At 43.5% G+C, this 21173-nt stretch overlaps 1 protein-coding gene across 1 annotated transcript in view; it reads left to right on the top strand.

Moving 5' to 3' along the window:
• LOC126251736 (arylsulfatase B-like) overlaps window positions 1–21173 on the top strand; it is a 219140-nt gene that overhangs the window by 173832 nt on the left and 24135 nt on the right. Inside the window, exon 7 of the mRNA XM_049952344.1 lies at window positions 10189–10324. Within this exon, the coding sequence (XP_049808301.1) occupies window positions 10189–10324 (136 nt within the window). The remainder of the gene's footprint in view (window positions 1–10188; window positions 10325–21173) is intronic.

Below are 21173 nucleotides of genomic sequence, written 5' to 3'. Positions count from 1 at the left end.
AGGCTATTCTATAATGTTATTACGAGGGTGAGTCAAATGAAAACCTTAAATGTGTAATAACAAATCGAAATTTCGCGTCATTATCCTGTAAGTTGGTAAGCGTGCTACAAACAGCGTGCAGAATGACCTGTAGGGGGCAGCATAGTGCCGATGCACACATACCGTCGCAATATCACCCCACTTGCGACTTGCACCAGGGAAGAACAGCGTTCTGTTATTCGTTTTTGCGTAATGGAGGTGTGAAACTTATTGAAAGTCATCGACGAATGAAGGTTCAATACAGTGACGCATGTTTGTCACAGCAGCAAGTCTCCGAATGGAGTAGGAAGTTCACAAATTGTGTAACTTTAGTGAAAGGTGCTCCTCGTCCAGATCAGGCACAACGAGTTATGACTCAACAGAACATTGCAGCAGTTGAAGCCATAGTGAAGGAAAACCGCCGAGTGACACTGAATAACTTGCAGCATGCTTGCAGATTAGTCACGGATCAGCACACCACATTGTGCATGATGTGCTCCACTTTCGCAAAGTGTCTGCAAGATGGGTGCGACGGCAGCTGACTCCTGAAATGAGAGAACGACGTGCTGATGCTTGTGAAGAACTTCTTCGGCGCTTTGAACGAGAAGGTAGTGGCTTCTTTGCAAGAATCGTTACTGGGGACAAAGCCTGGGCTTACTTCCACCAACCGGAAACGAAGAGAGCGAGCAAGGAATGGCGCCATTCCTGATCACCAAACCCAAAGAAGTTTCGAACAGAACCATCAGCAGGGAAGGTTATGCTGACTCTCCTTTGGGACGAAAAAGGCATCAGTTTGGAGCATTACATGTCTACAGGGACCACTGTCACCAGTGCATCATACACAGATCTCCTAAAAAATCATCTGCGCCCTGCAATCAAATCAAACCGACGTGGATTGCTGTCAGCAGGGTGCAATGCAAGACCCCACACTGCCCGTACAACAGTTGCAATAATCACAGACCTGCATTTTGACTGTCTTCCTCTTCCACCATACTCACCAGACCTTGCCCCAAGTGATTTCCATACATTTGGACCACTCAAAGACGTAGTGGGAGGAAATAAGTTCCGTTCTGATGAAGAGGTACGCCACGCGGTGCATGAGTGGTTGCGCGGAATACCAAAAGAATCTATTTCTAAATGAATTTATGCACTTTTTAAGCGCTGGAGGACTTGCATTGAGCGTGGGGGAGATTATGTTGAGAAGTGATACAGCTTTGTACCACTTCTGCACAGTAAATAATATTTAAAAATATTTAAGGTTTTCATTTCACTCACCCTCGTAGTACGCCCTAGACATTATTTTTGTGAGAAGACAGGAAGCTATCAACATGAACAGTCACGGATAGGAACATGTACATCGTTAATGTATGTGGGATCTTTAGTGTGGCTCTCCTTCAAATGGTACTTACAGGAGTTGAGAACGAGCAGACAGGTTGGTTATTTAACAGTAGATCTTGCAGTGGACATTTGGAGCAGTTATGGAGAGGAACATCTCAAAGCACTTACCAGGGATAGAATGTGGGTCCCAAGAATTTCTCACTCCAATGTGCAGACAATGATTTCAGCCAAACAGGAAAAACTGCTTACCTTGATCTATGTGTTAGGCGTTTCTGGTCATGGCAGGGACGAGGCCACAAAAGAGCACTGGTCCACCCAGCCAAGGCGTTCTGACAATTTTGCAAATGGCTATTGTGTAAAAAGCTGGAGTCCATAAAAATCCGTGAGTTTCCATGTTTCCCTTGAACGGGACGCTGTCGATGGGACCGTCAGGTGGTGCTGTCCCTCTGTCTGCCAAGTTCTTGGGAATCCTAAAGTATTCGGAAAAATTTTAGGACTGAATGTAACATTTGTGGTGGCTCTGAAATGGTCTATGTTGGGACACAAAAACACTTGTCTTAGATTAGCCAAGCTCCCTGGTCGGAGATGCTGTAACATTTGGCCGCCAAGGTAATGATCTCTGTGATAAATATGTTGTCCACTTTATACCTAAATGAAAACTCAAAACACGCTGCCTAAAATGACCGACAGTTCAGACCTCAGGTATCTCAGACAACTCGCTGCACCAAGGACATTCGTTTCAGGTCTCCGCCTTGATGTTTGATCTCCGTGTTCGCACTGCTGTATAAGTGAGTGAAATTAGTCCACGGTATGAACGGCGAACAGTAGTGTCACGAGCTGGAATCTGCCGAGATTTCAGGGCTCCATCACAGGGTGATTACGATCGAATGCGCGCGACTTTGCATATTTCGTGCCCACGATAGTGAATTACAGGTGACGCTCATCGCTACTCTACAGATGGTTGCACCAGGGCCGTCATCTGGGACAGCGGTAAGCATCGTGAAAAGGGTACAGTATTGCTGTTACCGCTTGTTATAGCAAACCCAGTCAAGGTCTCACCACTTGTTCTCAGTATAACTTCTGTGTAGAAGAAATCCATCAAAGTCTATTCGGCATTAGATAATTTCAGGTTGTGTTATCCATCTTTGGAGCCAGCGTAAATAGATTAAACAGATATGCCTTAGTCTTTGCCACACCCAACCCCACCCAGTTGAGTGCTAATCAATTGTTGTTCCTATTTGTGTTGCCCACAGTTCATGATTCATTTGTCATTCGCTTAACTTGCCTTGTTTGTCCTATTTTATGATCAATAAACGCTTGCTACTCTTTTATAAAAGGTTAATGCTGTGTTGATACATTAATCACCCATCAATAACTGACTACAATAAGGGCATGGCTACCATTTCATTAAATTATTTCAGATGCAGGGAAAAGTAATAACCTCCACTTCAGGCTAGCACAAACAACCACTGTCAGAGAGCAGGATCAGTTTAGCAGACGCATACCCAAGAAGACAAGTGGAAGGCTTAAAATTGATTGCTGTCGGGGTGTGAACTTGCAGTCTTCTGTGGTCTTTCAAATCGAACCTTAAGACCAGTGTAGTCTTTCAGACGGTTCTGTAACGCAAATTGTTTTAACAGTAAAAGGTCCTTGAAGTTGCGGTAAAGACAGGTCCTTTATGCTTTCGGTTTCATATGCCACTAGGGTTGCCAGTGCAAGTCGAATGTGTGTTGAGGTGCTGGTTTTCTTACTGCCGGAGCAACATCTGGGTATGTATCTGCATAAAATGTTTCTCTCTATTACAGTCTTTAGCAGTGCTTGATAAGTGATTAGCATCAACCGAAATAGCTCCTGGGATCTTTCTAAGAAAAGAATTTTCTTGCTGGGAGAAAAATACAGGTAAATATTTTTCCCATCTATAATTTTAATCTGTTTATTTACTGTTGCCTTCAGATCAGTTTTCTTTTCTATTTGACACTTTGTATAAGTGAGCATTTTATTGTATGTGTGCCAGTTCCGTGGAAGTTTAACGTGCCTTAGTATTTCATACATTATTCTTCTCTCACCCTACCTTCGTTGCCAAATTGACATTTAGTGCTTTGATAACTACGGTCTTTTCGGTATCATGCATTTGCACTAGAAGACATGTCGATAATTGGCTCTTAAACAAGCACGACGTGATCGTAACGATCCTTTGCGAGCCACTAACGTTTCTTATGAGTGAGGTGGGTAGAAAGGGTAGGGGGAGGAGGCTGACACAGAATCGCTGCAGTTTGTCACCAAGCGGCGAAAGCTGACTCACAGTGAGAAAGAATATGTATGTTGCCCTTTGGATTATATCAATCAAAGTAGAATCTACTTCAGTTTTCCGACTGAGCAGGGTACATCTACCTAGAATTATCATCTAATTATTCACTTCACAAGTAGTCGGCGCTAAATTTAGGCCCTAGAGACTGCTAAGTAGAATCTATCTTTTATTCACATCACTACATATGATTATGCCGGACTTCTAAAAAATAACAGCTGGAAGGCTTCTGCAGAGAAAAGTAAATGTTCTACGCTTGAATCCCGGACTAGATCGGCGGACCGTTAGGTTTCTGCGTCTACTCATCACTTCCAGTTTGCAACTGTCACAGCTTCTTCGCATTTTGGTATTTCCTGGAGGTAAATGCTAGGATAGTATGCACATTGTTACAATGTCTGTGTTTAAGCAAATACCGTACGCGCAATGCTTCATTAGAAACATATAAAACAATAACTTCCCGTACTATGCGCAGTGGTCCCTATCGTATCACGGAACACGCTCTGTCTGTACAGTGGACAGGATTTGTGGCTGTTTACCTGCCATGCATCAGTCAATCTGTCAGTTCCCAGGGTTGTGATCACTTCCCTTACGATTCCTGCAGATGTATCTATGCCCAACATATGTATTACACTTGTACTCGCTATAGATTCTTATTGTTGGGCACTTTACTGCAATTAATACTTTTGCTGACAGAGTAGGGGATTTCTAGTCCTATTAGTTGGCAATAGATTTATTTAAGTTCATGTCAACTACCAGCCCCACTACAACCCTTCCGGCCTGCTTGTACACAACTCCACCACCCGCGAACATCCTACACCTACAATAAGTATGCTGCAAGCCGCTGTAAAGTGCATGGTGGAAGATACATCACACCGCTAATATCGATTACCCTTCCATCTCACTCCCAAGCACAGATCGAGTGAAAAGTAATTGTCTGTATACTTACATACTTACACTAATCCACCTTCTAGTTCTGGGGGAAATACGTCGTCTTTCACGGAGATTTCTTTCCTGTTACATATTCGAATGGTGTATGCCAACATATAGGATCCTAGCAGCATCCGCATAATGCGTTTGCCTTTCAGATCAGCCATTTAAGGAGCTCCGGAAAGGCTCAAAATCATGAAAAGTTCAGTTTTTACTTTTTTGCGTTTTCTGAATCTGCAGACTATTACCTTTTAATAGATACATAATTTATTCAATTCCGAAGACTACAACTATTTTTAAATTTTTTTTGAAATGTGTTCTACATGGGAGTGACCCACTGTGGCGCTGTTAAACTGCTGTCAAATGGTGTTATTATTAACGTCCGTGTTCATCAGGTACATTTCAGTGATGTGAGATAAAGTATGTGTTGTGGCTAACCTGTGATGGTTCAATATATATCGCTGGTGTGATTGTCGATTGTTTCATGTTTATTTACTCTGTCGTTATCTCGAAAATATTCGTAATTAATTCTGTTTCTTGAGTCTCTGTTTTGTTGTAGTATAATAATGAGTAAAAGTAAAGTTATTAGAAATCCTCTGAAGGCTTTTAAGAAAAGGAGAAACGTTGGAAAGCCAAAGGTATGTGTTATTGCTGTAAACAATAAAGACGATAACCAAGTGAGTGAACCTAACCTCTCAAGTACACCTGCCCATAGCAGTCAAAGTGGGAAAGAAAATACTTCACAGAAGAAGCTTGGTTCAATGAGTGAAAACTATGAATGTTTTATCGGCGAATCGGATGTGAGTGAAATATTTGATATGTCGGTTCTCAAAGGATTTTTTTCAAACTGTGTAAGATGTATTCATTGTAGTGAAGTTGGTCTGGAACTCTCCATAATAAAGCACGTAGGACTTGCTAGTGAAATACAACTGAAATGTGCTAAGTGTTCATACATGACCACCTTTTGGAACAGTGTTGCAGTAACTGCAACTGAAGAAAATGGTAGCAAAATCTACGAACACAACAACGAGCGATGCATGCTTTAGACAAGGAACGCCTTCGGGCTGCAGACAGGGCTGTAAAGAGTCTAGAAATACAAGCAAGAGTAAACAGGAGGAGGAGCAAGAGGAAGCTGGAGGAGGAGTTTGCAGAGGATGAAGATAATCCATCCTATGGACCTGGAATGCACTAAAAAGTTAATCCAATCTTTGTCGCTCGATTCCCAAAACTTTTATTTTCTCATACTAATTACATTTTTTCTAAGGATCTTCCAAACATATTTGTTTCAAACTTTCAGTAAATGTTACACGGTACCTTCTGCATAATTTAACACAGCCTTTTTCCAAAAAACTGTATATTTTTGAATACATAAATAAAAAATTGCAAAAAAATGTTGTGAATTTTCATTACAATTGAAAAAGAATCATCTTTAATAACTGAACTAAAATTTTGTAAAATCCCTGTGTTAAGTTGTAGGCCATATTCCAATAAATAATCTGTAAAAAGTTCAACTTCCTACCTCAAATACTTTGTGAGGAAAGATGTAATTTATAAGCGTTATTTTAACATTGCAAGTATAGGGCGTTCCGGAGCCCCTTAACAGACAACATGGAGATTCATGTGATTGGTAGACAGCGATGATGTAGTACTGAGCTGTTCAACAGATGTCACTGGTCACCTGTTCACCAACACATCATTTAACTACCAATTGGTCTCTGCATCTTAATGTCGGGATAAAAGGTGACAATGGCCTCGAAGTTATACTTGAAATTGAGAATGTGTAGTGAGTTCCGAATGTGGGGCTCGTTCAAATAGTGTGTGAGAAGCTGGGAAGCTAACTGACATATATCAAGGGGCAATTGACAGCTAAGTACGATACATTCTGTCTTGGCATTGCTATCTTCAGCAGTAGCAGCGTCAGTGCAGCAGTAATTATGGTTTTTGGTGTTGCTATGATAAAATTATCAGCTAGCGAGCCACAGCAGGACGTGTTTCTAAGGCATCAACGTGTCGTCTTACGTTGTTTGCAGGAAGCAGTATGTTCTGCAGTGGAGCGAGAGTACATCTGAGGTACTGTCTGCCCTAAGATAGTGGAGGCATTGAGATGGAGATGTGCTGTTTGTGATTCCGGTCATTCAATCACTGTAAGATCTACAAAAGTTCAATACAAGATGGTGTACCTGCTACAACAGGTTTCGGATGCAACAAATCAGGGACTCAAAGCACACAAAAACAATTGTGAAATAGTCGCATAGTTACTAAGTGTCTCTCACTCTTACTTAAGTACAGTAATGTTGGCTGCATGTGTGTGTGAGTATGCATGTGTGTGGTACTCCTTCTCATCCTTAAATTATTCCAATTAATCTACAGTCTTCTGTGTCAAACACGAACATATAGACTCTCTCCTGACATCGAAATGTATTTGTTTATAAGGAATTACTCAGTCATCCAGCACAGCAATGCAATCAGAGTATATGTAACATAGTTTCCAAATGTCCGGCAGTGTTATTTCTGTACACTGATGCTGTTTGGTACTCCCTCCCATTACACACAAATGTTCTACTGAAACCGCTGTCTTCCACGGCATATATTTGCATACATACTCGCTCCTGATTTCGAAATGGAATTTCCTTATGAAGAAAATAACCGGTCGTCCAGCAGAGCAATGGAACCAGACGTGTGTAACATACACTCCTGGAAATTGAAATAAGAACACCGTGAATTCATTGTCCCAGGAAGGGGAAACTTTATTGACACATTCCTGGGGTCAGATACATCACATGATCACACTGACAGAACCACAGGCACATAGACACAGGCAACAGAGCATGCACAATGTCGGCACTAGTACAGTGTATATCCACCTTTCGCAGCAATGCAGGCTGCTATTCTCCCATGGAGACGATCGTAGAGATGCTGGATGTAGTCCTGTGGAACGGCTTGCCATGCCATTTCCACCTGGCGCCTCAGTTGGACCAGCGTTCGTGCTGGACGTGCAGACCGCGTGAGACGACGCTTCATCCAGTCCCAAACATGCTCAATGGGGGACAGATCCGGAGATCTTGCTGGCCAGGGTAGTTGACTTACACCTTCTAGAGCACGTTGGGTGGCACGGGATACATGCGGACGTGCATTGTCCTGTTGGAACAGCAAGTTCCCTTGCCGGTCTAGGAATGGTAGAACGATGGGTTCGATGACGGTTTGGATGTACCGTGCACTATTCAGTGTCCCCTCGACGATCACCAGTGGTGTACGGCCAGTGTAGGATATCGCTCCCCACACCATGATGCCGGGTGTTGGCCCTGTGTGCCTCGGTCGTATGCAGTCCTGATTGTGGCGCTCACCTGCACGGCGCCAAACACGCATACGACCATCATTGGCACCAAGGCAGAAGCGACTCTCATCGCTGAAGACGACACGTCTCCATTCGTCCCTCCATTCACGCCTGTCGCGACACCACTGGAGGCGGGCTGCACGATGTTGGGGCGTGAGCGGAAGACGGCCTAACGGTGTGCGGGACCGTAGCCCAGCTTCATGGAGACGGTTGCGAATTGTCTTCGCCGATACCCCAGGAGCAACAGTGTCCCTAATTTGCTGGGAAGTGGCGGTGCGGTCCCCTACGGCACTGCGTAGGATCCTACGGTCTTGGCGTGCATCCGTGCGTCGCTGCGGTCCGGTCCCAGGTCGACGGGCACGTGCACCTTCCGCCGACCACTGGCGACAACATCGATGTACTGTGGAGACCTCACGCCCCACGTGTTGAGCAATTCGGCGGTACGTCCACCCGGCCTCCCGCATGCCCACTATACGCCCTCGCTCAAAGTCCGTCAACTGCACATACGGTTCACGTCCACGCTGTCGCGGCATGCTACCAGTGTTATAGACTGCGATGGAGCTCCGTATGTCACGGCAAACTGGCTGACACTGACGGCGGCGGTGCACAAATGCTGCGCAGCTAGCGCCATTCGACGGCCAACACCGCGGTTCCTGGTGTGTCCGCTGTGCCGTGCGTGTGATCATTACTTGTACAGCCCTCTCGCGGTGGCCGGAGCAAGTATGGTGGGTCTGACACACCGGTGTCAATGTGTTCTTTTTTCCATTTCCAGGAGTGTAGTTTCCAGATGTCTGTTGGTGCTATTCAAATACAGCGATGGTGTGTAAGGTACTCCCTGCCAGCAGTATTAAAACTACAGTATTCAACATTATACACATTCCATACTGGTGTTTGAAATGTACTTAACTATTACTATCTTTTCGTACATTTAGTCAAGATCTAACAGTCCATTGCCATAGTTATTAGTCAGAGCTTAAAAATCGAGTTCTTTTTAGCAGATGTAAATGTTTCTACCAGATGTTAAGTATCTGTTAAAAAATCTCGCATTTTATTCATGAGCAAACATTCATCTACAGATGACCACAGGGTTCCAGTTTAGGGTCCACCTCTATTCCATATTTAAGTGAATGGCCTTCCATTCAACGTTCAACAAGCTAAATTGGTACTTTTTGCAAACGATACTAGTGTCACAATAAAATGTATTGGAGAGAAAGCAACAGGAGAGTTGGTGAAAGATTGTTGTGTGGTTCTATGAAAATGGACTCTTCCTGAATTTTGAAGAAAACACGTTTCAGTTGTGTACAACAAATACACTCATACCAACAACTGCCGTAGCACTTGAGCGTTAGTCACTAAATAAGATAGAAATCAAAAAGTTTTGGGTTTACATATTGATGAAAACTTGAACTGGAAAAATTACTTTACTGAGCTCCTGAAACGACAGATTTCAGCTACTTTTGTTCTTCGTATAATTTCTAATCTTGGAAACAAAGTTATCAACCTCCAATATATTTCGCATATTTCCACTCACTAATGTCTTGCGCAATAATTTTCTGATGTAGCTCGTCACTTAGAAAGAAAGTATTGATTGTACAAAAGCGAGCAGTAAGTATAATATGTGGTGCTCACCAACGGACTTCATGTAAGTATCCCTTCAAGGAGCTAGGTGTTTAACTGTGCTGCCACAATACATATATTCGATAATGAAATTCTTCGTAAATATCCCATCACAATTCAAGAAGAATAGTGATGTTCATACTTACAGCACTAGAGGGACTAATGACTTTATTACCCATTTTTTAAGGTGTCAGGGGCTCTGGAAATGATTTCCAAATGCAGCAACCAAAATGTTTGATCATTTACCCAATAACACAAAATGTCAAGCAAGTAGCGAAGCAGTTTTAAATCTGATTTAAATTAATTTCTCCTTAACTACTGTTCTACTCTATTGACGAATTTCTATTTAGTATCTCGTAGCCAGAGATAAAATTAAATGTAGTGTGTTCATCAATATTAACATTGTTCATGTATACATATCCTTTAAACAGGCTCGTTGCACATCATTTCGACAAATAAATCGTTGAGACGGTCTATGGAAGTTGTAAGTAACTAACTGAGTTGGATCATTCGGACTGTGGCTGCCTTCTCCAATGCCCAAGAGCCACTGAGACACTACAGGCTGTTTCATCCCATGCTGGGAGATAACTTGTTCATTGGCACGGAGTAAAGTACTTTGCGACGTTCTAGTTTTGACGCCTGTTCACAGCTAAAGGAGACGCTGTGGGAGGGCGGTGTTCGTGTCGCCTCGCTGGTGTGGAGTCCGCTGCTGCAGAACACGCCCAGGGTGTCCCACCAGCTGATGCACATCACCGACTGGCTGCCCACGCTCTACTCTGCCGCCTGTGAGTACTCTGCCCGCTGCGCATCACGACTTTCCTACTAGCAGCCATTCTGTACTGTGGAACTTCGGTATGTGAATCCTAGCTTTAGACAGCTAGCGACCACCTTGCAATTAACGTGGCAATGAATACATTTTGTGTCACGTCCCCAAACCCCCTTCTCAAAAACACCGCTCCTAGTAGCCTTCAAGTTACAAATGTTACACTTCTTGCTACACCTCCATAAATATCTCCGTTTCGTTAGGGAGTCCGTAGAAGACGGTATAAGAGGCGCACCGGATCACTGGCCGTCCTTTTACATCCGACACATACAGAGATTAAGACAACCCGTCCTTGCATCATCTTAGTGAGTCATCGCTTTGGATTTTTTCCTACCTGTTTTGCCGCAAAGCTCTCGTAGTTGATATCCCTCGCAAATGCACTATCAGCGCCATCGGATCCAGTGGCAAGTGCAGTTCTACTATATCCTGGAATTTCTAAGTGATGAAGCGCGAAGCTATATTACGTGAAGTAACGTTTTTGGATGCCCTGTAGGTGTGTTTATTTACGCAGACACGGCAATCTGATAATAAAGGCAACAATGTGTTGCTTATTAACTCAGAACTATCAGTTTGTTGAGAGCATGGTCTTAAGAAGGAGCGAGACCTAAAGGCGTCCTATCGGCAATTGGCGACAATGGTGTGCAATCTAGATATTGTACATAAAATCGCGAAACATCGAAACTGTTCGCAAAACTTCGTTATCTTTAACATTATCAAGATTTTAAAGATGGCTGAACAGTAACTGTTGAAATTCTTTACGGTAAATGATGTCAGCCGAAACAGATTCAGGATAAAGATTTATTAAAATTCGTGACCACAGTTTCGGTATATTTAAATATACCTTCATCAGAAGTAAGATACCTAAAATTGCATCCTGCAATCGAGATTTTAACTACTGACGACACCTTTGGCACAATTGTTTTGTTAATCTCCATTGCAGGATGTAGTTTTAGATATTTTACTTCTGATGTAGGTATATTTAAATAAACCGAAACCGTGGTCAAGAATTTTAATAAATCTTTATCCTGCAACTGTTCTGGCTGTCATCATTTACCGTGAACCGTTAACATTATCCTTTTGTTTATTGAAATGACTGCTTTCTTGCATCGCAGTATTGTCGTAATAAAGTGTTTACGACCAGCAGGATTATCCTGATAGCTGTAGCGGAAAGAGTGGCTTTTATAGGTAAATATTTATTGAACAAAATTGCTTGCTTCGTGCCACAATGGCTTAGGTGACTCTACGTACCGTGCGCTGAAGTAACTGTCTATACTCACAGCTAGCCACAGCAAAAAAATGTTCAAATGTGTGTGAAATCTCATGGGACTTAACTGCTAAGGACATCAGTCCGTAAGCCTACCCACTACTTAACCTAAATTATCCTAAGGACAAACACACACAGCCATGCCCGAGGGAGGACTCGAACCTCCGCCGGGACCTGCCTCACAGTCCATGACTGTAGCGCCCTAAACCGCTCGGCTATCCCGCACGGCGCTAGCCACAGAACCTCATCACCATCGCGCAGCGGGCAACGCCTGATGTTCCACCTGCTGCTTCAGGTAGCGTGCAAACTGAATCTTATGCCCTGTTACGCGTTCTGAGGTGCTGCCAGAGTTTATTGAATTCCACTGATATCTGCAAACCGCGATATAAAACGTAAATCTGGAAAATAATGGAATAAAATACAATTTGAAAGCAAGGGGTACCGTACAGGGCGAAGGAAAATCTTCTCCGCTCTACAGTAGTTGCTTACATGAAATACAGGGCTATTACAAATGATTGAAGCAATTTCATAAATTCACTGTAGCTCCATTCATTGACACATGGTCACGACACACTACAGATACGTAGAAAAACTCATAAAGTTTTGTTCGGCTGAAGCCGCACTTCAGGTTTCTGCCGCCAGAGGCTCGAGAGCGCAGTGAGACAAAATGGCGACAGGAGCCGAGAAAGCGTATGTCGTGCTTGAAATGCACTCACATCAGTCAGTCATAACAGTGCAACGACACTTCAGGACGAAGTTCAACAAAGATCCACCAACTGCTAACTCCATTCGGCGATGGTATGCGCAGTTTAAAGCTTCTGGATGCCTCTGTAAGGGGAAATCAACGGGTCGGCCTGCAGTGAGCGAAGAAACGGTTGAACGCGTGCGGGCAAGTTTCACGCGTAGCCCGCGGAAGTCGACGAATAAAGCAAGCAGGGAGCTAAACGTACCACAGCCGACGGTTTGGAAAGTCTTACGGAAAAGGCTAAAGCAGAAGCCTTACCGTTTACAATTGCTACAAGCCCTTGCACCCGATGACAAAGTCAAACGCTTTGAATTTTCGGCGCGGTTGCAACAGCTCATGGAAGAGGATGCGTTCAGTGCGAAACTTGTTTTCAGTGATGAAGCAACATTTTTTCTTAATGTTGAAGTGAACAGACACGATGTGCGAATCTGGGCGGTAGAGAATCCTCACGCATTCGTGCAGCAAATTCGCAATTCACCAAAAGTTAACGTGTTTTGTGAAATCTCACAGTTTAAAGTTTACGGCCCCTTTTTCTTCTGCGAAAAAAACGTTACAGGACACGTGTATCTGGACCGGCTGGAAAATTGGCTCATGCCACAACTGGAGACCGACAGCGCCGACTTCATCTTTCAACAGGATGGTGCTCCACCGCACTTCCATCATGATGTTCGGCATTTCTTAAACAGGAGATTGGAAAACCGATGGATCGATCGTGGTGGAGATCATGATCAGCAATTCATGTCATGGCCTCCAAGCTCTCCCGACTTAACCCCATGCGATTTCTTTCTGTGGGGTAATGTGAAATATTCAGTGTTTAAACCTCCTCTACCAAGAGACGTGCCAGAACTGCGAGCTCGCATCAACGATGCTTTCGAACTCATTGATGGGGACATGCTGCGCCGAGTGTGGGAGGAACTTGATTATCGGCTTGATGTCTGCCGAACCACTGAAGGGGCACATATCGAACATTTGTGAATGCCTAAAAAACTTTTTGAGTTTTTGTATGTGTGTGCAAAGCATTGTGAAAATATCTCAAATAATAAAGTTATTGTAGAGCTGTGAAATCGCTTCAATCATTTGTAATAACCCTGTATAATCGTCTGCTTCTGCATCTGACATATATTCGGCTGCAGTGCAGTGCTGTTGATCTTATTTGTGCAAGGTGATCTTCAGATCGCGATAGCAGGAAATGTGTATTCGTAAGGCAAAATCGATCAAAACTTTACTAATCACTTTCATACCAAAATCTACTTTGTTAAATGGCTCCATTTACGCTCTAAGTTTAAAGTGCATATTACTTTAGACAAACTTGTCGGTCACCATCCCGTGAAGGCTAACAAGTAATACAGAAAACTTGCTAAAATACCATCAGACGTGTAACTGACTAGCCGAACGTAGTCTCGAACTCGGGAACTTTTCCATTCGCTAAAGAACTTCAGTGAAGTTCGTAAAGTCGGAGATGAGTTACTGGCGGAGGTAGAGCTGTGAGGAAGGATCGTGAGCCGTGCCAGGATAGTTGAGTTGGTAGAACACTTGCCTGCGGAAAACGAAGGTCCCAAGTTCGATTCTGGAAGCCTCACACAGTTTAAAAAAAAAATGGTTCAAATGGCTCTGAGCACTATGGGACTCAACTGCTGAGGTCATTAGTCCCCTAGAACTTAGAACTAGTTAAACCTAACTAACCTAAGGACATCACAAACATCCATGCCCGAGGCAGGATTCGAACCTGCGACCGTAGCGGTCTTGCGGTTCCAGACTGCAGCGCCTTTAACCGCATGGCCACTTCGGCCGGCACACAGTTTTAATCTGCCACGAAGTTGCATTTTGGCGCACAGTCCGCTGCAGAGTGAAAAACTGAACATCAGACATATTCGTCGAAAGATCTATTCGCGAAAAATATTTACGCTCAACAGGATATTATGAAACCACAACTTTCTGAACACGCGCATTTCGACAACTGCCATCCGTTAACGTACGCTACGTTAAGTCTGCAGCACGTGGCCACCGCTTGCACACACCAACTCTTGTCAGCAGATGTTTAGAATGAAGGTCTGCCACCACGAAATAATTATCAACATAAGCTCCCGTATTAGATGGAGCTGCTCACTAAAATAAATTTGTCCAAGTTAATGCCAAGTTCCAGGTGGCTGTCCTGAACCTGCTTCCAAACCGATGACTGAATCAACCTTATGTGAAAACAGCGACTTGGAACATTATTGTTCTGTCCTAACGCTGATACGCTCCAAGACCAAAAAAAGAGGCACCACGAAGCAATTATCAGAATTTGACGGAAATCGATAGATGAGAAGTATATGTGCAGGCAAAAATAACAATTTCATTAAAATTAGATGAGCTATTCAAAAGGAAGGGCTTCACCCAAACTGAGCAAGTCAGCAACGCGTTATTCCTCCTTTGGCCCTTACGCAAGCAATTATTCGGCTTGGCATTGTTTGATAGAGTTGTTGGATGTCCTCGTGAGAGATATCTTGCCCATACTTATTTTCTAAATAAAACTGCCTTTTCCTGCTGCTAGTTAGTTTATTTATCCCTTACGCGTTTCGCATTTTCCTTTTTCTAAGGCATCATCAGCGGGATCTACAGCGATACAGTTTTGTTAGTTTTAGATTATTAAACAGTTCACGTCTCGATTTTTCCTAAAAGAGTAATTACTTACGATTTTCTGATCTGCGTTTCCTCACATCAGATCTGAAGGTCGCACTATCACTTTTATTACTGCCATATAATCACAACTTTGTGACTAAATCCTGTTGAATGACCAAGTACAGATGCTAAGCAATTCATTATTTACACTAATAGATAAAGTAATAGAAAAACGCTCCCAAAAAGGATTAATATGATAATACTGTACAATAAAATAACAACAGCACCCAACATCTTTACAATCACTCATCCATGAACCCCTCCATAGAATATTGAAAGGAAAAGTGAAATCAGGTGTCACCAAAGTTAAAAAAAAAAAAAAAAAAAAAAAAAAAAAACTCGTCGGCTCTATCCCTCTCTCTCGCCCGCGCACATACACACACACGGTATAAACATTGGTATTCCACCACTTTCTGGGACGTCTCCAGACATGTCTTCGATGGACATTAGGGCTCATTTCGAAGCATGTCTTAGCACTGAAGACAGTTCTACTCCAGTTAGTCTCGAACACATACTTCGTTAGGTTGGCAACAAATAGGGAAACATACCAAAGAGGAGGAAAGACGTGATGGATTCGCAATATTTATGTTGTGAAAAGCAGTGTCCGGCGAAATTGTTGAATCGAGTGACAAAAGAACAATACTACTCCACAAAAAAGTGTGAGAAACATGTAGAACTATTTGAGGAAGGCCAGAAACAAAGTTGTGATTATAGGGTAGTAATAAAAGTGATAGTGCGACCTCCAGACCAGATGTGAGGAAACGCAGGTCAGCAAATCATAAGTAATTACTTTTTTAGAAATAACCGCGGCGTGAACTGTTTAATAATCTAAAACTAAGGAAACTGTGTTGTTGTAGATCCCACTTATGATGCCTTAGAAAACTAAAAGGCGAAACGCTTAAGGGATAAAGAAAGTAACTAGCAGCAGGAAAAGGGATTTTTATTTACAAAACAAGAATTGATATACTTGCTGCGGAGGATGGCCACACAAACAATCTTGTTATCAGGCCCATATCTGTCGAACCGACACATTACATCGTCAAACTTCCGAGCTGGCTGTTGGGCCCAGCTCATAATACTCCAAATGTTCTCCATTCTCGAGAGCTTCGGGAACCTTGTTGGCCAAGGTAGGGTTTGGCAAGAACGAATACATACAGTATAAAATCTCCTCCCATGGGGGCGGGCATTACGTTGTTGGAATGTAACCCCAGAATGGGCTGCCATGAAGGACAACAAAACGGGGAGTAGAATATCGTCGGTGTACCGCTGTTCTGTAATTCTGCGGCAGAGGGGAACCATTGGTGTGCTGCTATGAACATCAATGGCACCCAAGAGCTCCTAGTTGTCGAGCCGTAACGCAGCCGACGGTCAGGTTGGTATCCCACAGCTGTTTGGCGCGTCTTGAGTCACGTCTTAGGCCCGGAATCTCATTCACTGGAGTAGAACTGTCTTCAGTGCTAAGACATGCTTCGAAATGAGCCCTAATGTCCATCGAAGACATGTCTGGAGACGTCTCAGAAAGTGGTGGAATACCAATGTGACTGACGCCAGGCGTACGGCCCGAAAAACGGTAGCGAAGGCCTGGAGCGGCAATTCTTTTCGTAATAGAACATCTTTGGTCGGAACATCTTTGGTGGTCATCCGCAGCATTCTCACAGCAGAGTGGTACGTCAGCCACATTGCACGCTCCGTCTTGTTTCCGTTCACGGCCAGCCGTCCTGGGCTTACATTTCAGACAGGTGATGTCCGCCCGCACAAGGCGAGAGATTCTACTGCTTGCCTTCGTGCTTGCAAAACAATACTTTCGTCTGCAAGGTCTCTGGATCTGTCACTAATTGAGAGTGCTTGGAGCCTTTCAGGCAAGGCCCTCCAACCATCTTGGGATTTTGACGAGCTACTGCGCCAGTTGTACACAATTTGGCACTGTATTCCTCAAGAGGACGTCCACCAACTCTATCAATGCCAAGCCGAGTAATTGCTTGCATAATTGGCGGAGGTGGACAAATGTATTATTAACTTGCTCAATTTGGAAAGCTCTTTCTCTTGGATATGCAATCCAATTTTTCTCAAACTGTAGTCATGTCTTTGTCTCTGCATGTATACCAGATCTACCAATTTCCGTTCCATTCAGATTATTGCTTTCTTTTGCGTCACTTTATTTTCAAATAAAAACCGTGTACTAGAGATTGTGCCGTACGCAAAAACCTCAACACATCTTAACACACACATCGCTCAGAGCGCACCCAACACAGCAGTAGCAGTCATTCTACTCCACGTGGTATCGCGGGAACAAGTGTATGAGCCCTCGCAAAATTCCAGCTGTTCGTTAACTTGGCCGGGACATATCTGACGTCAGCTATTAATCTCACCAAGCCTACCAATGATGTCCTTCACAAGCGCGTGTTTATACACACAGCTCTTTGATTGACCTTACACATGACAGGTAATAGAGGTCTGCAAAGTGGGAGCTTTTCGCTGAATCGTACTCACTCGAGCGAAACGCGATGGGGCACAAGGCTTGGGGCAGTACGAATGCTCGCATCGGTTCAAATGACTGACCACTATGAGACTTAACTTCTGAGGTCATCAGTCCCCTAGAGCGTAGAACTTCTTAAACCTAACTTACCTAAGGGCATCACACACATCCATGCCCGAGGCAGGATTCGAACCTGCTACCGTAGCGGTCACGCGGTTCCGGACTGTAGCGCCTAGAACCGCTCGGTCACTCCGGCCGGCTCCTCGCATCGGAGGGCTGCGATTGAACGAGGCATCGCAGGGAGAGTGGGAGAACAGAGGCGGCTGGGTTTGGCACGCTCTCAGCGTTGTTGTTGTGACGGTTGTAGTAGCAGCAGCCTCGCGTGTCTGTAGGCTCGTGTCGCTTTTGAAATACTCACATCGGGTGATGGAACTACACTCACGTCAGTTTAGCTGTGCTCTATAGGTATATTCCAGGACGGTAGTGTCTAATCGTAACATCATACTGATGCCTCGCAGAAGACAGCTTACTGTATACAATAATGACAATCAGAAATTGACGATTGGTCTCAGAATGAATAATCACGTTGGTATTTCTTATAACACTGTCTGCTTTATTGATTTACAGTTATTAATGTGAATTTAACCACGTAGGAAATAAAATCTGTAGTAGCAAAAAAATTGTCTCCAATTTTTTTTCTGTTATCATTGTGATTGCAATGATTAATGAGCAAAAAAAAAAAAAAAAGGTTCAAATGACTTAAACATCTGAGGTCATCAGTCCCCTAGAACTTAGAACTACTTAAACCCAACTAACCGAAGGACATCACACACATCCATGCCCGAGGCAGGATTCGAACCTGCGACCGTGGCGGTCGCGTGGTTCCGGACTGAAGCGCCTAGAACCGCTCGGCCATCTCGGCCGGCTATGAGTAAAATATCCCACCTAAATAAAATAAATATTGCTCTTCGCGATGTTCCTGAAATAGAAACAGATTAATTCGGCTGGTGGACACACACTCCAGTGTGTGTCACGATACGGAAGTCATTATCGTAGCTGCCTGGAGAAGTACGGTTTGACCATGTGCTGCAGATACGACCGCTGAATTGGCGTCTCCCTATCACGCCCGTGCGCCGATTTGGAAGCTTTATTACTAATTAATGAAATGAGTAAGTGTAAAAATGAAATTTTTCTCGCCATCAATGGACAAATTATTGGTCATTCGATCCTTGAATCCAAATAATTCCTTACATAACATCGACCTGATTCTTCATTGGCTTGTTTCGTCATTTGTTTAGAATTTTTCCACAGTTTTAGGTACATCTTACAAGTAACCCCTTGAGTGCGCACCAAAATGTCACTGATGTTTGCTGCATTCGATGCCCCACATATAGTCTACTTACTATTCAACAGTAATATTGGTTGCTAATGGCAACAGGGGGTAGGACTGAAGGTATCCAATGGTGAGCGCCACATGAGGCTACGGGCCGTAATTGAACTGCTTAGTTGACGAGTAACTCACAACCATACTACAGTTTTAGTGGTGCTAATACAATGCAGAAGAAAGACAACGATAAACGAAGCAAATATTGAATCAAATCGACAACAAGAGTCATCGAAGTTGGCATTTCGTCAGGAAGGAAACCAAGGAATTTCGCAGAAACCAATATATTGGAGATCCCAAGAGATTTGTATCAAGCTAAACTAACATCAATGCCTTAATGCATTCGCATGCAGTGATGCCGACTGTTAATCTGGATGGTAAATTGGCTGGAAAGTTATTTATTACACTGTGGGAAGTTGCAGATGTTCTGCCTTTACGATTCTTTCTCGTGTGAGTGATCTTCTAAGAGCAGTAGGAACCAATTGCGTCACAGCAATCCAGAGTATCAGCGCTGCTTTTGGCCAATAGCTGGTCATAGTAACTTTCTTTTACTTGATTCCTGGTCTGTGTACAAAATTCACACTCCTTTAAAGCTAAACATGCCTCCTGAAAAGTCTTTGACATTGCACTACATATCACATGGAACCTCTGGACAACTTCAGCCTCTGGGTATTTGCTTTTTCCGTGCCTATAAAACATATTGTCGGCATTGTCTGCAGCTACGCCTTAAAGTATAGACAGTTTCACGATAAACTCCACAACAGACTCTTCTGTATTCGGTTGCATGCCATCACATTCGATCAGTTCTCACTGCCCAGTCACACCAATATAACTCTACATGCATTATTTAGGAGTCGATACAATGTTGAACGTCGTGCACGGTTTTTAACTCCCAAGGAGTTCACCTTCAATGTTGATGGTTCGAACTTTTTTGATCACTGTGGCGCACCATTTTTCATTCGGTGATCATGGTGCAACTTTATGGTTTGTTTTCAACTCTTCTTGAATATCGACGAGTAACATATAAATCGTTTAGGAAGTTGATCTCTGCACCTCCAGGTCACTTATTTTGTGTGGCCCTTCTGATGCACGAGGTGAGTCATTAGCAGCTAATAAAGACTGAAAAATATTTAAATGGCTCTGAGCACTATGGGACTTAACTTCTGAGGTCATCAGTCCCCTAGAACAGAACTACTTAAACCTAACTAACCTACGGACATCGCACACGTCCATGCCCGAGGCAAGATTCGAACCTGCGACCGTAGCGGTCGCGCGGTTCCAGACTGTAGCGCCTAGAACCGCTCAGCCACCTCGGACGGCAATAAAGACTGAACTTACTGCTTCGCGCCAAAGGTATGGCTTATTAACAGAGAAATCAATATATTTCCAGACAGAAATCGATTCAAACTGACAACTATCCAGAAAAAAGCAATATGATATCCATGTATCCTTTATAATACCAGAGATTCGTCACGAAAGGAGATAATAAAAGGGATAATATAAGAGGATATCATCGATTGATTTCGAATCCAGCCCGCCTCATTTGTACGAGAGAAGATTTCCAGTCCACAGAAATTTCTTTCAATAGCAGTATTTGAGACCGGAACACTGCACATTCTTCACGTTAAATTTCATATCTTGGGAGAGAGACTATCATTAAGCTTTCATCTCTCCTTCGGATCATCGTCGTCTCCATCATCCATTAGAGTTAAATGGAAGTCAACGTCATCGGTTGACTAAGCATTACGTCACCCTCAGTCTAGCGATACTAAAAAAAATATTTTTTGACTGACGAGCGTGGCCGATATTTCGTCGGCAGCCCTAAATACGAGGGGCGTTCAGAAAGTAAGCTCCGATCGGTCGCGAAATGGAAACGACTATCAAAATCCGATAAAGCTTTGCACAGATGTGTTGGGTAGTGTCTCTAGTATAACGCCAGTTAGCATCACGTCGCTCTTCTCATTTCTGAGCTCGCAGTGAGTGCGTAAAGATGTCTAGAAAATAGTGTCTGCCGCCAAGTACGAAGGCCTGGTGAGAAATTTCGCCTGAAGCTATGCAGCTAACATTACATAACTGTCGTGCTTTCTTCTTCAAGACAATTCTCAGCCGCATTCTGCAGGGGCAATGAAGATGCTCCTGCATCGTTTTCAAATGGAAATGTGAGATTACCCACAATACAGTCCGCAATTGTCTCCCCCTGAGTTTCATCTCTGGTCACATGAACCGCTGTCTTTGAAGACAACATTTTGACACAGACAACGAGGTGTAGGCCAGCGTGGAG

Source organism: Schistocerca nitens, chromosome 4, assembly GCF_023898315.1.
Source record: "Schistocerca nitens isolate TAMUIC-IGC-003100 chromosome 4, iqSchNite1.1, whole genome shotgun sequence".
Classification (NCBI taxonomy): domain Eukaryota; kingdom Metazoa; phylum Arthropoda; class Insecta; order Orthoptera; family Acrididae; genus Schistocerca; species Schistocerca nitens.
The sequence above is the reverse complement of the archived record's forward strand: the minus strand, read 5'-3'. Positions and strand labels throughout refer to the sequence as shown.